Source organism: Drosophila tropicalis, unplaced genomic scaffold, assembly GCF_018151085.1.
Source record: "Drosophila tropicalis isolate 14030-0801.00 unplaced genomic scaffold, ASM1815108v1 contig_158, whole genome shotgun sequence".
NCBI classification, from domain to species: Eukaryota; Metazoa; Arthropoda; class Insecta; order Diptera; family Drosophilidae; genus Drosophila; species Drosophila tropicalis.
Window position 1 is genome coordinate 8,092,092 of NW_027172602.1, and position 13,455 is coordinate 8,105,546.

General features: G+C 36.1%; 1 protein-coding gene across 10 annotated transcripts in view; it reads right to left on the bottom strand.

Moving 5' to 3' along the window:
• mmd (mind-meld) overlaps nt 1-13,044 on the bottom strand; it is a 38,253-nt gene extending 25,209 nt beyond the window's left edge. For all 10 annotated transcript variants that reach the window (XM_068283692.1, XM_068283687.1, XM_068283685.1 and 7 more), the window contains exons 1-6: nt 12,947-13,044; nt 5,190-6,064; nt 3,538-3,588; nt 1,854-2,002; nt 1,339-1,395; nt 14-87 (exon numbers count right to left, since the gene is read on the bottom strand). In XM_068283692.1, the coding sequence (XP_068139793.1) occupies nt 14-87; nt 1,339-1,395; nt 1,854-2,002; nt 3,538-3,588; nt 5,190-5,259 (401 nt within the window). In that variant the 5' untranslated portion in view covers nt 5,260-6,064; nt 12,947-13,044. The remainder of the gene's footprint in view (nt 1-13; nt 88-1,338; nt 1,396-1,853; nt 2,003-3,537; nt 3,589-5,189; nt 6,065-12,946) is intronic.
• Between the last annotated feature and the right edge of the window lie 411 nt (nt 13,045-13,455).

Below are 13,455 nucleotides of genomic sequence, written 5' to 3' on the forward strand. Positions count from 1 at the left end.
TTGGATTACTTACGAGTTTAACTCTAGATCCAAACGAAATTTGTGATTAAAAGCTTTAATCAGCAGCGATGTGCGATGAAAGTGCTTCTGAAAGTCAAAAAACAAATGTTTTGGTTTATCATTTAGTTTGTTAATTACAGATATCTAACCAAGTTTCGACCTCATTACTAATCTTGAATAGAAATATAAACCAACTTAACGTTTGTTCTATAAGCCAGAATAGTTTTCAAACTCTAGAGTTTAAATTTAAATTGAAAGTTCTTAACCATAGTAAAGGTGCATAGCTCGACTACAGTGTTACCTTGTTACAACGACATTTGGAATGAATTCTATGTCAAGTCCCTTGAATAAGCTATTAAGTACTAGATATGTCAAAGAATTTTGTGAGTTCCACTAGTTTGATTTCATTAATATTATTTTTAACATTTACAGAGTTGTTAGTATTAAACAAGTATTAAGGAAATTCAAATTCAATATTATTTTGCCTAATTGATGGCACTTAATCTTTAAGCGGATGCAAAATGGATTTTTATTTTAGATTTCATGATAAAATTTATTAACTTTGCATGGCATTTGGCGTTTTCCTAGTCTTACATAATGAGTAATTTGGACAGGAGCAGGTTTTTTTTGTTGTTGTTTTTTTGCCATTGATGGTCTAAGCAGCACAGCATCGTTTTGCTTCAGTCTGATTATTTCTCAAGGACTTCTCTTTTCGTTTTGCGTTCCTTATGGGACCGAATGTCCTCCTAATCCCCCCCTTGCTCTAATGAGTCATCTTTTGGGTGCTTGCAAAGAAATTTAATCAAGGTAATTGACTTTGTTGTCCCCTGGCCCCTTCTTAGGGCTCGTTAGCCAAAACTGAACCGAACTGAACTGAACTGCCCGTCTGGGGCGATAACAACTTTTAATGTGATTAACCACTATGCATTTCAAATTCCGCCAAAATCATTTTTCAAATTCAATCAATTACGCAATCGATTGACATCGAAATTAAATAAAATTGCGTACATTTTTGTAATGTATGTATCGATATTTTAAGTTTAAGTTGCTAATGATCCTTTTGAATATTTTCTACCTATGGCATGAGGGTAAGAGAAATACTTATGGACCTAAGGATTGTTTTTTTAAGGATGTTTTAAGGATGTTTTTTTTCTTCTATAATCCTACTCAATTTGTGGTGGAAGTTTTGTTACTTCTAATAGATTTTCCTGCGATTAAAGAAATGAATTGGATTGGATTTCCTTATTTTACTGAACAATTGAGACTGAGAGAGATTGCAAATACAAATCGCAGAATTGATGTAAACTCTTTTAGTTATTTGTCATTATGTTTGCATACCTTTGTCCTGCCCCTGCTAAATCCGCTATCGTCATGTGGACGAGGACGTTGTCCAGGCTGTAAAAACACAGAAATAAAAAACAGATAGTTATTGGAAATTGGGGACATAGAGATAGCGTTACTTTTGAGTTTTATACATATGTAATTAGCAGTTTAACTTTAGGGTTCAAGAGATCTTAGTCAGTCTAGAAATAAGGTGAATTTGTCATTACGATCGGACTATTATTTAATTAAGACCAATTTTGACCAAAGAAGAATTGAAATTGGAGTTGAATTGTAATTTGAACTTATGAATTTTTCAGATTTTCGTTTGATTTTTGGTCATCAACACTTTGCCATTCAGTGAATGGAACTTTCTAAGCAAACTAACGCAATGTACATAGATGAAATGTGATCATAGAAAACAAAGAAAAAAACAACACAAACAGAATGAATGAGTATGAAATTAAGGATGAACATACCATATTATGAATATCTACATTTTTTGTGTTTCGCTTATGTAAACGTTTGCGTACCTTTGGAGGACTGACTTCGCGCGTCGAGATGCCCATCTTTTCGTGATGACGCAGCTGTACTGGGTATATGATCTGATAGTAATGACCACCGATTCGACGCACCAGCTCTTGATTTTGTCTGTACTCTTTGAGTAACCGTTCCACTTCACCTGCAAAACGAAAAGCAAAGAAAACAAATGCAATTAATTCGTTTGATTTTGTTAATTAATATATTAAGATGTGTTAACAAGACTTTGATATAAACTTACACAAGTTTCTGTTTTAATATTGGCAAAGATGACAAGCATAAAACTAATAGTAAATAGAACTCCCTCCATATAAAAGACAATGGTCCAACTAATTATATCTCGCTACTATTTTCAATAAGTTATTCTTACTACTCCTCTAACTATCTATTCGTATGATCAAGAAGTAATTGCACTACAAAGAATGATGAACTTTAAAATCAATCCTCTTTAATGTAGCCTAATTCAGATTTCTCAATAACTAGCAAAAGGAATAAGTTTTAGGTCTTAATTCAATTTTATTTTCATTCGAATTTAATTGAGCAGTCCAAGCACTCAACTTTTTTAATAACCTATTAGGCAAAAGTTCCGAATCGGAATGTCTCTATACCAAAGTGTTTGCTCTAGACATAGCTTGATGGTCTCGACTATAGATGTTGATCAAGAATAGAATGGAACTACTTTGTAAATTTCGCTTAAAAAAACAAGCAATATCTATAGAAATGATAAATTGACAATTTCATTGACAATTATTTTAATAATCAACTGATGTATGTAATCTTTTTTTTTGTTTTTTCTTCTTGCCATATGAAAGGCAGCGCGTAAAAGCATGCAACAGATTCTTTTGGATTGATATGCAGAGTCTAAGGAGTTTCTAATCAAAGTGTATGCCTATACATACATACATATGTATATGTAGGGACAAATTTAGTTTATTATCATGTGAAACTGAATTGAAATAGCTGTAAATGTCTGTGCTTTCATTTAAGAGCTATTGGGATGAGAGTTAGGCAAGTTAAGTTTGTGTATTGGCCAAAAAGAATCACTATAACATTTAGTATAGTGGGAAATGTTTAATATTAGGCAGTCTACTAAATTTCGTTTAAACAACTATGAGTTTGTTCCCCACCTTTATGCTGGTGCAAGATTTATGGACTTTGCTTTTCAAGATAGATGATAGGAACGCAAAACGGTTACACTTAGCCAAATAATTATCCTTGTCAACCGGCGGGTCTTCGCTCATCAATAATAATTTATTCGCATATATGTATGTATGTATGTATGTATGTATGTATGAACAGCCTACACCTGATGTCTCAGTATCATTAAACTGATAAGCCACCCTTAATATTTCCATGTTGTCTCCCCCATTCCGTTCAAGAAGATTAATTATTGTGAATACATTTTTCAAGGACTAGTCCTAACACCCAGAGAGCCGAAAACATAAATGGATACTGTTAATGGAATGTTTTTCCGGGATTGGCCAATAATGTTTTCGTTAGCTGCTTTCATTTCAAATGTAAAAGCATCTCATGATTATTTACAAATTGGAAATTAATCGACAAACAATTCGAAGTGAACTATGTAAAAGGACTTTTGGTCACTCCTGATTATTAAAAAGTAAATGCAAATACTATGAATTTTCTATCTTGTAATATGTATTAATACTGAAAACTTACCGACGGGACTCTCTTCATTCCAAAATGAATCATCAAGTGTGTAATCAGCTTCTGTAAAGAGAGGAAATCACTATTAAAGTATATATAAAAATAAAATGTCGAGCAAAGGATTATTTATAAAGAGAACTTGACATTTCGGTTTCATATTTCTTTAAGGTAAACATAATACAGATGGATTTTGATGACCCCTTGAAAATTATAACCAAGAATAAAGAATAGATGACTATGATTTTCCAATGTCTTGTGATTTTCTTGAATGTCGGTTACGCCAGACTAAAGTCATTAAAACATTACTCAGTTTTTACATTGCAGTCATAAGGTATATTAATGTCTTAAAACTTCTATCAAAATTCAATGTCAGTTGTTTGCACTATAAGTGAGAGTAAAGTTTAAATATTGAAGGCCAGGCTATATAAGATGAAAACCTAAATGACTTTTCTCTTATCAAAAGTTTTCTCCTTGTGTAGACCATAACTAATTTGGCTAAGGATTGGACCTCATCTAATGTATAGTATGCTTAACTAACTCAGAACTCGCCTTGAAATGACTGCTTTAGGCGAACCATTAACTTAATGATGTACTCTGTAATTACGTATACGCAATGTGCTCTGGAGATTAGTCAGCAAAAATCTAATCTAAAACTACATTTTTCATTATTGCTATAAGAGCTATAATACAAACATATATAATGGCTCGATCCAATCAAATTTTCAGACAGGAAATGCAAAATTCTTCAATAATGTAACGAATTTGTAAAAATCTTCTCGACTTATGAACCATTTCGACAGTCGTAGATTAAGAATGTAGAGTAGGTAGTTTTATTTGGATGACTGTTAAATCCTATTTAATAATCTTAACGTAAAATATAGAAAAATAAATTTCAGCTTCTCACGGAACGAAATTCTTCAGGAATTTGCTAATCGTATCTAAAAACCTATTCAATTGAACATAATTAAGCGAACTATTAAATTGGGCACATAATATGTAGACTAATCTTTTCCCAATGATCAATATTAAGCAGTTCCAAGTAAGGAAGAATTCTAAAATTACAATTTATTCGGCCTTTCTGTGATTTAGTTTGTCAAAAGAATTCATGTTGTTTTGAGAAACAAAAAGTTCAGATTGAAAGTGTCAGTAATTAAATATTAAATTGATAAAGTAATTTTATATAATTCAATTTTTAAAATCTTGAGTTTTTATTGTTTTCAAACGGACGGAGGGACGGACATGTATAGCTATATATCAATTCTGCTATTGATCCTTATCATGAATACTAATGCTTAATGCGAACCGTAATGGTTTCTCCCATTCCGCCTTTTACATTTCTACATTTTGGGGACTTTAATATACTGAGTAAAGTTCTAAAAGTTTCTTAGCGCCCTTTCCACTAGAAAATTTTATACCTCACATGGATCCCCCCCCAAGACAATGTTGCTATGTGCAAAGATAATGTTTCAGAATCCAAACGCTTTGCCGAGTTTCGTATGCGACGGTAAAGCGTAGGAATTCTAAAACGCTACCAATGTCAGATTGTGCCCTATTCGAGCCTTAACATTGCCTTCTAGTTGGTTTATACTCTTGGGATAGCTTTGAGATTAAGTTATTACTACTGAAATTGTGTACGAGTTGAATCTCGGGGAACTTGTACTTACCGCCAGCGGAGTGGACCAAGGTGCACAGCTGGGCTACCATCAGGATGAAATATGCGATTGTTATGCACATGACGGCGGTTGAAATGATATGGGCTTTTAGTACGATGACGATTTGTCTTTTTCTCTCCTAGCCAGCCCAGTTTAGTCCAGTCCAGTCCAGTCCAGTCGGGTGAATCTTTATCTTACACTCGCCGGTTGTCCACTCATGCAGTCGAAGCTGAAGATACTCTCAGATTACCATATGCTCTTTCTGCTTTGATTGTGAAGTTTTATTTGTTGTATTTGTTTCTGTAATTGTGTCTGCTTCTCGGCCATTTGTGTTGTGATGCCCCCGTGTCCCTAACTCTTCGACTTCTCTGTCCTCAGGCAATGTTGGATGGCAGTGGCAGGCGGACGTGGCTGGCCAGTGAGACGAGACTGCTGTAGGCGGAAAGGTCAAACTTGCTATGTGGCTTCATTTCACGTTTCACAAAGCATTCTATCCTCTTCTCTCTGGCTTTCTCTATATTGCTCTTACACTGGCTTATTCATTCACTGATTGATTGACCGACTAACTGACCGACTGACCAGTGTCTGTCGTATGGTTCACTTGTTTCACTCAATAAAACAAAACACAATGCATGTGTCCAGAAAAAAAAAACGCAAAAAAAACGCAGCAGCAAATCACAAAGGCAAAAACGGGATTACTCTGTATGCCGTAATATTGTAGTAAAGTTTTGTTAACACTTTTTCACTATTAGCAAATATTGCATAGACGATTGCAATCGCGGTTAGTTCAATTCGGTAACAATACGTTTTTGTTTGTCCGATTCATTCATAAGCATCATGCTCTTTTTGTTTGAATTTGATAAATGCGTTGATCGAATGACGTTAAGCTGCAAATAGAGAGAAGAAACATTTGTTTATTAGTCGTTTGCATGAATAAGTTGACTTTAACTATGTATTATGTATGTGTATGTTAGACATTGTAAGTTGTAAGAATGAAAAGACCTTTTTGAATGACTTTGCTAGGTCCCAAATTATATTCACACACAAGTGCAAACCATTTAGCTATCTCCCTTTTACTTATAGTAAAGGAAAAAGGAAGCAGATGCAAAATAAACACATCAACTATGTATATCTCTCTCTCTCACGTACACCATTCAAAAGCAATTTTTTAATTCTTTAATGTTATATATTCTATACTTTTTGTTTGTTCTGTTTCTTCTCTATGTTCTATAGATTTTACACATATTTGCAATTTGTTCTTATGTTTTTATGTTCTATATATTGTACATGGTCTATATATTCCATAAGTTCTATACGCTCTCTATGTTGTATACGTTTTATATGTTATATGTTGTTTATGTTCAGAATCAAACTTAAGCATAGAGCTAAAAAACTAAGAGACTTTTTGGACAGGACAGAAGGATAGGCTGACCAATTTAAATCTCTGCAGCATTAGAATTTCTTTTAACTACAACATATTTTAGAATCGAATCAAATATATGATATTGATCAAAATACAGCAAAAGAGCTAATGATATCCAAGGAAATTCCATGTTATACAACTAATTAAATGAAATGGCCAGAATCTTCTTCTTTCCTACACAAGGATATGTATTGGTAGGCTTTAGATAGATCCAATTGAATGGCATAATATGTACTTAATTGTACTCACACAATTCAACACTGTGACAGAGAGTTTCTTTCAATGTCTTTCACTTTTATTTCGGATGGTCTTCTTGTTATTTGTTGTTTTGAAATTTTCGAATACACCACACACACAACTGAGCCACTGCCGCCGCTTAATTCAACTGGTGAACCAGGTAAAAGCTAAAAACCACTTGCTGATCAGTTGGACCCAAAATCTCTTTCGAAAGCCATTCCCGCTGCCCTTTGGCAGCGTCACTGATGCTCGCCAATTTGCACTAATTAGCCAAGGACAGTGATTAGAGCGGACACAGCGAAATTGTAAGCAAGAAAATGTAATTACAGAAGACGAAACCGCTTAAATAATTAATATTAATTTGTGGTGCAACTGCGGTCACCCATAACAAGCGATTGCCCTCTGGCAGAGGGTTGATTATGGCAATGAGAAATCATTGCCAAGCAAACTAAGTTGAACGGTTTAGTTGGTATGTAAAGTCCAAATGTGAAGAAGAAAGGAAGCTTGCCCATCGTCTGGACTATGCTGGGGATAAGTGATTAATCCAAGTGATTAACCATGTTGACAAATATAATGAGCAATACTTCCCGTGTCTACAAATAAGACAAATGTCTGGTCAATTTGCACCTCGGAAGCGGCACGATTTGATTGCCGTGTGCTCGAGCAAGGCTAAACCGCATTGTCAATGACAGCGGCCGACGGTGCGACAACCGCACAGTAACACACGATAACTGAATGTGGCGAACACCAAAGCGTCCTCCATGCATACATACATGCACATGGATATATGAATGTATCCACGTATTCATCCACTATCCAGCTTTTCGAACCCCCAGCCCAAACATACGGTTGGACAATGCTCAGAGACCTCATCCATTCCATTGCCCCATCATCATCATTATCCAGCGAATGCGGTGCTTCGGCTCATTGTTTCGCTGGGTGGCAGAACTGATGGCGGGCAGACTGACAGGCAGACAGACAGATGGACAGACAGACAGTTTGTCGTTTGGTTGCATTGTGCAATAAACCGCAGCGATTCGTGATAAAGAGGTCGCGGGCCTTGGTTGTTTTTCAATGTTTGGCGCTTATCGCAATCGCCCAGAAAAAAATATACATAGTATGCTGCTGTCCCGCTAGCAACTGTGTTCCACATTATTGCTAAAGTAAGCTGTGTCTTTCTTTTTCCCCCTCCCCCCGCCCTCTCCTTTTTATTATTATTTTGGGTCACTTGGAATGCAAAGGCTGGACGCTTTGCTGCGGTTTGCTGGACAATGAAGTTGGGGGCCCTCCTTCACCCAGCTAGCCATTTGGTTACCATTGAAAGAATCAACCAATTATTGGGGTTAGCTATATGTAATTTTAAACCATATCGATCCATTAGATTCATGAGTTAGATAACTATTTTGGCACGTTTGTAGATACAAACAAACGAACAAACAAACATGGCTTGGCATATTCGATTTGATTCTGATTACCATTCTCATTATACGCATTACAACATAAAACAGACAGAGAGACAGAGAGAGAGAGAGAGAGAGAGAAGGACACTTTTCTGAATGAATGCCAAAAGAGTGGTGACAGGGAGCGGTGCGGGGGCAATACGTAAGTCGACAGCAAAATGAATTGGGCAAAACAAATGCATATATGTTCACTCTGCTTTTCCATAAAGAAAATATCGATTTCTATATGTAACTCCGGCAAGAGCATCAAAAGCATTTTGCTTGGCAAATATCCATTTGACGTAGTTGTTGTATTTCGGCCTCTTCGGTATTCTCTGAACTAAAGGATGATGGGATCTGGACTTGCCACCCAGAACCGCCCAACCATCCATTCGACCAGTTTTTAGCCCATCTTTATGACCCCCACCCCACCCGCTCTCATGTTGTCCTGTTACTATGTCCTGCTGATGCGGCGGCTTCAGTCAGTCAAAGTGCAAAGAAGACAAATGGAGAGACCATAGTTGGTTGTTGTTGTTATTGCTGTTACACTGCGGATTCAAATAGCGTTTGTTTTTACACTTTTTGCTGTTGTTGCTGTTGTTGTTGTTTTTGGGTCATTGTTGCTAGAATGCAGAGTTCAAAGCCCTGAGAAATATCATTAACATTTTTGTACCCATTGTCGCCAATGATGTTATCTAAGTTTCATTTCGTGTCCGTGTCCGTGTCCGTCCGTATCCGTGTCCGTGTCCGAGTTCGAGTCCAAGTCCGATTCCCGGTCCGCATTGGTTCCCGGGTCCAGTTTGTGTGTGAGTACACATACATATATGAATGTCTGTGTGTGTGTCACTTCTATCGATTTTTGCAGAAAGAGAGCAAATGCGTAAAGTTATTGTATTCTACTCTGTACTGCGGTCTTATTTACATACACACACACACACACATACACACACATAGACACACATTTCTGTATCCAACTAAAACCCAGAGGCTTAAACCCAAAGGCAAGGCCCATTCCCATTCCCATCTTCGTTCCCATAGCCAAATTGCCGGACTGGACCGAATCGTCTTGCCCTACATCTTGTGTACCCCATCCCCAGCCCCAGCCCCAGCCATAGACCTCGCCGCAGACTTGAATGCTGTAGCAGCTTCAACTAGATGTTTGCATACAAAAACACTTTGCTTCTCATAGAAAAACACAAATAGTTGAGAGAAATTTCATAAATTACCACTCAAGAAATATATGTATTTGTACATTGGCATTGCCTGGTAGCTACTTAAGCCAAATGAGCTTTACATATTCATAATCACGTTTACATGCGAAATGAAGGCCAAGAATTCCGGCTTGGCCTATATATATGCGGATTTGTAGTGTTTATTTCAATTAAATTCAATTATTCCGCAAAGCAATTTACCTTATTGGATTATTCTATCTCAATTGGATACCTAATTGTAGATCTAATTTTACAATTTCTGTTCAAAAAAGAAATAATTCAACTGAGCAAATTAACTCAAGCATCTTTCAGATAAGAATATTCGTTGTAATAACTTTTCTATTAAGACTTTTCTATTAATCCAATTATAATATATAATATACATATTTCTAGTCAATAACAACTACTTAAAAATACAACGAGAATCCCTCTTAATACTTAGTTTGGATCTAAATTAAGGTAGGAAAATATATACATTAACTTTTGATTGAACTCAAAAACCAAGGCTAACTACATACAAATCAGTTGAAACTAAGAAAAACAAAAACGAAGATGACTAATAATAAGTAAAGTGACGAATTGTATAATGTTCTAATGGTATAATCCTTGTAGATTTAAACTAAACATTTATTTGTGTCAAAGTTTTAGCTTTAAAGGGAAAAAAAGATCTAAATCTATTCCCTATAAGGTTGAGTTTACTTCGTAGAAGAAAGTCTGAAGGTTACTTGTCAAGACCATATTACCATCATCTCTTTTTCGTCCTCTGTTTCTTGTTTCTAAGAAGGCTATAAGACTTGTCTATATCAGATTCATTCTTTGGAGATTGAATAGGTAAAGTACTATAACTTCTCATAACCTTTATATGTGAAGGACTACAAATTCGATGCCTTTATAAAATTACGAATTGAATGCTAAATGTGGTAGAAGAAAAACTTCAAGAATCACGTTATCATTCCTATAATATTATATACCGTTTAGTGATTAAAATTTCAGATTCAAATCAGATTTCCTCTCTGCATAAGTATAAATTTAGATATAAGAATAAATGTAGCATAATTCAGCAAAATAATGTATTTAGAACGACATCATTCACACAAACGTTTGTATGGCATAAAAGTGTGTAGTCTAAATCAAGGAAATTTGTATTGACTACCAAAAAAAGGTCATCATCGTTCACCAGAATCGGTTTCTGAGAAGAAATCCAAGAAACCGTATGTCTTAAATCAATTCCTAGTCCGCGCTATGAAGGATTAAGTTTTTAAATTCTGGATTCCTTTATTATGCAAGACTTATATATCTGTTAGTCTTGTTTTATTCACCTACATATGTATGTATGTCTCTTCTAGGGAAGTCAAATTTAAGAAATTCATTTAAAATGGGCTAAGAAATCACTTCTTGAACAACGTGTTTCATTGTTGAGAGGGCTGATAGACAGTTTTTTTCTTCACTACAAAATCACACTTCCAAAAGTTCTTTGCTTTTCCTCCTGAATTTCACGTCTCAAGTTTTGCTGTTGTATGTATGTAGATTCGTATGAAAAGGCTCCTTATCCTAAACCACGTGCTTGTCTTTGATTTTCGTTATGTGAGAACGTGCATTACGTTAAAACGGAATCATCTATACACATACTCCTCCTCCCACCCGGTCATACGCTTCCGAAGGAAACTAGTATGAATATTACGTATACGTCACGTTTAGCAAATTGAATTTGCTTGATCTGGTGAAATACAATCGGCAGGAAATTTCGTTGTTAATGTTAACTAACTTGGCCGCGACATGTTTGATTAAGCCGAATATCAAACACATTTTTTTTTTTTTGTTCATTCTTTGGAATCTACGAGCATGGGAGACAAGAAGAGACTTGAGTATACATATTTGAGAATGGTAAATGTTATCATAGGACAAATGAAATTTAGTGTTTGATATTGTCTCGCTAAATGTGCCTTTAAGTAAGCCAAACCCCGTAAAAGTGGCAAACAGAAGATGTTGTTGAGGCAGAAACAAAACAAGACATGAACCCAAGAATGGTTATGCTGCCCATCCTTGACGGAAAATCCAAAAACCCTCTCAACGCCCCCCAACCCCCGCTATCTATCAACGTGGAGTCAGTATTCGTAATGCGTGCCTTGCATGCCATCGTCTCTCTGTGGCATCCGAAATGTGGCAGAGGCAGAGGCAGAGGGAGAGGGAGAGTCTGCCACTTGGTGAGAAGTGAGAGAAGTGCGTACAATACAGCAACGGCAGCTTACTTATGAAACCAGAGAGCAACTCGGATACGTTGCTCTCACTCTCTTTCAATTTCTCTGACCAGCGCAGCTTCCGAATACACTTTGTCCCCTGTCCCCTGTCTCCTCTCCTCCGCCACCACTATCCCTCTAACTGCCTGCCCCTGTATGGTTGTGGGCCAAGCCACTTGTGGGAATTTTTTTTTTTGTATATTTGCAAGAAATTTGAAACGACAACGCGATATAGAAACTATAACTTAATAATTAAGACTATGCTATATCAAAAGGGGAACTACCCATAATGTAATACAATTGGTGTAGGGCGACATGGGGCGGGGGTAGATTGGTTGTTGTTGTTGATGGTGGTGGTGGATTGGAGATTGGGCTTTGGGGTTTGAAAGATGCTGAGAATGCGAACCAAGTTGCCACAAGACACAACAGAATGCTCCACTGCCAGTGCCAGTGCCAGTGCCAGTGTGCCAATGTGACTGTATGTGTGAGTGCGTGTGTGTGAGTGTGTGTGTAAAGGAATGCGAAGCTGCTCGTGCGGGGCAATACCATTTCCATTTTTGTTTCCATTTCAGTTTCTGTATCGGAATTGTGTGCTGGTCATGCGCAGCCGGCGCACGACTTGCCAACACTCTGCAAAATGCAAAAATAATCTGAATCTGTCGGTCGCTTTGATAGAACTATAGATTTTTACACAGACGATATACAAACAGACAGACACACATACACATTCACATATACTAATACTTGTTCATTTCTCAGTATATGCCATGTATCATCTGAGTCTATCTAGATGAAGAATTCATTTCAATTTATTTTCCCTCTTTTGCATTTAACATTAATATAATTCAACATGTTTATGCATCAGCCCACACACACACACACACACACACACACACACATATAGTATGTACAACTATATATAGGTACATACACATACATTTAGTCAAAAAAAAAAAAAGAAAAAGGATAATGGGGAAAAAAAACACATGCAACGCTTTTTGCCTTTTTGTTTGTTGACCCGAGGCTAAAGCATTCTTCTCTATGTATGAGTAAGCGAACATATGTACGTATGTACATATATACCTGGCTATATGTGTGTAGGTGTGTGCGTGTGTGTGGGTGTATACATAAATGTGAGTTAGCCAGATACATGCATATACAAATACATACATATTTAAGAGATACTATATGTTAGATTGCTTCTTTTTTTTTGTCACTTTACCTTTTCGGCATATGCAGCAAATTTTTTTCCTTTTTGTTTATGTGTTTATTTCCTTTTTTTTTTTGTTGAATTCTCTGTTGGCATCCGTTTCGTTTAGCTCTCTCTTACATATTAATTAATTATATTTTATATATATATATATATATATAATTTTTGCTTTTCGCTTGAACACTTTCTGTTGTTTCTCATTTAGAAGAGGAGACAAGTTGCGTATGGCCAAAAAAAAAAGTACATGAAAGGAAACAGACAAAAAAAAAAAACGCAGAAACTGTAAAAAATTTTGCAAAAAATCCTCAAAAAATATGATTTCTTCTTCTTTTTATCATTTATCGGTTTTCGTTAATTTCATTAGATTTGCATTTCATTTCGAACGCGTTTCATAGCCGCTTGCTTTGCTTTGCTTTGCTTTGGCTTGGCTTGGTTAGTTGGTAAGGTTAGTTGGCTGGTTGGTTGATTGGTTGGTTGGTTAGTTGGTTGGTTAGTTAGTTGGTTGGATGATTTATTTGTTG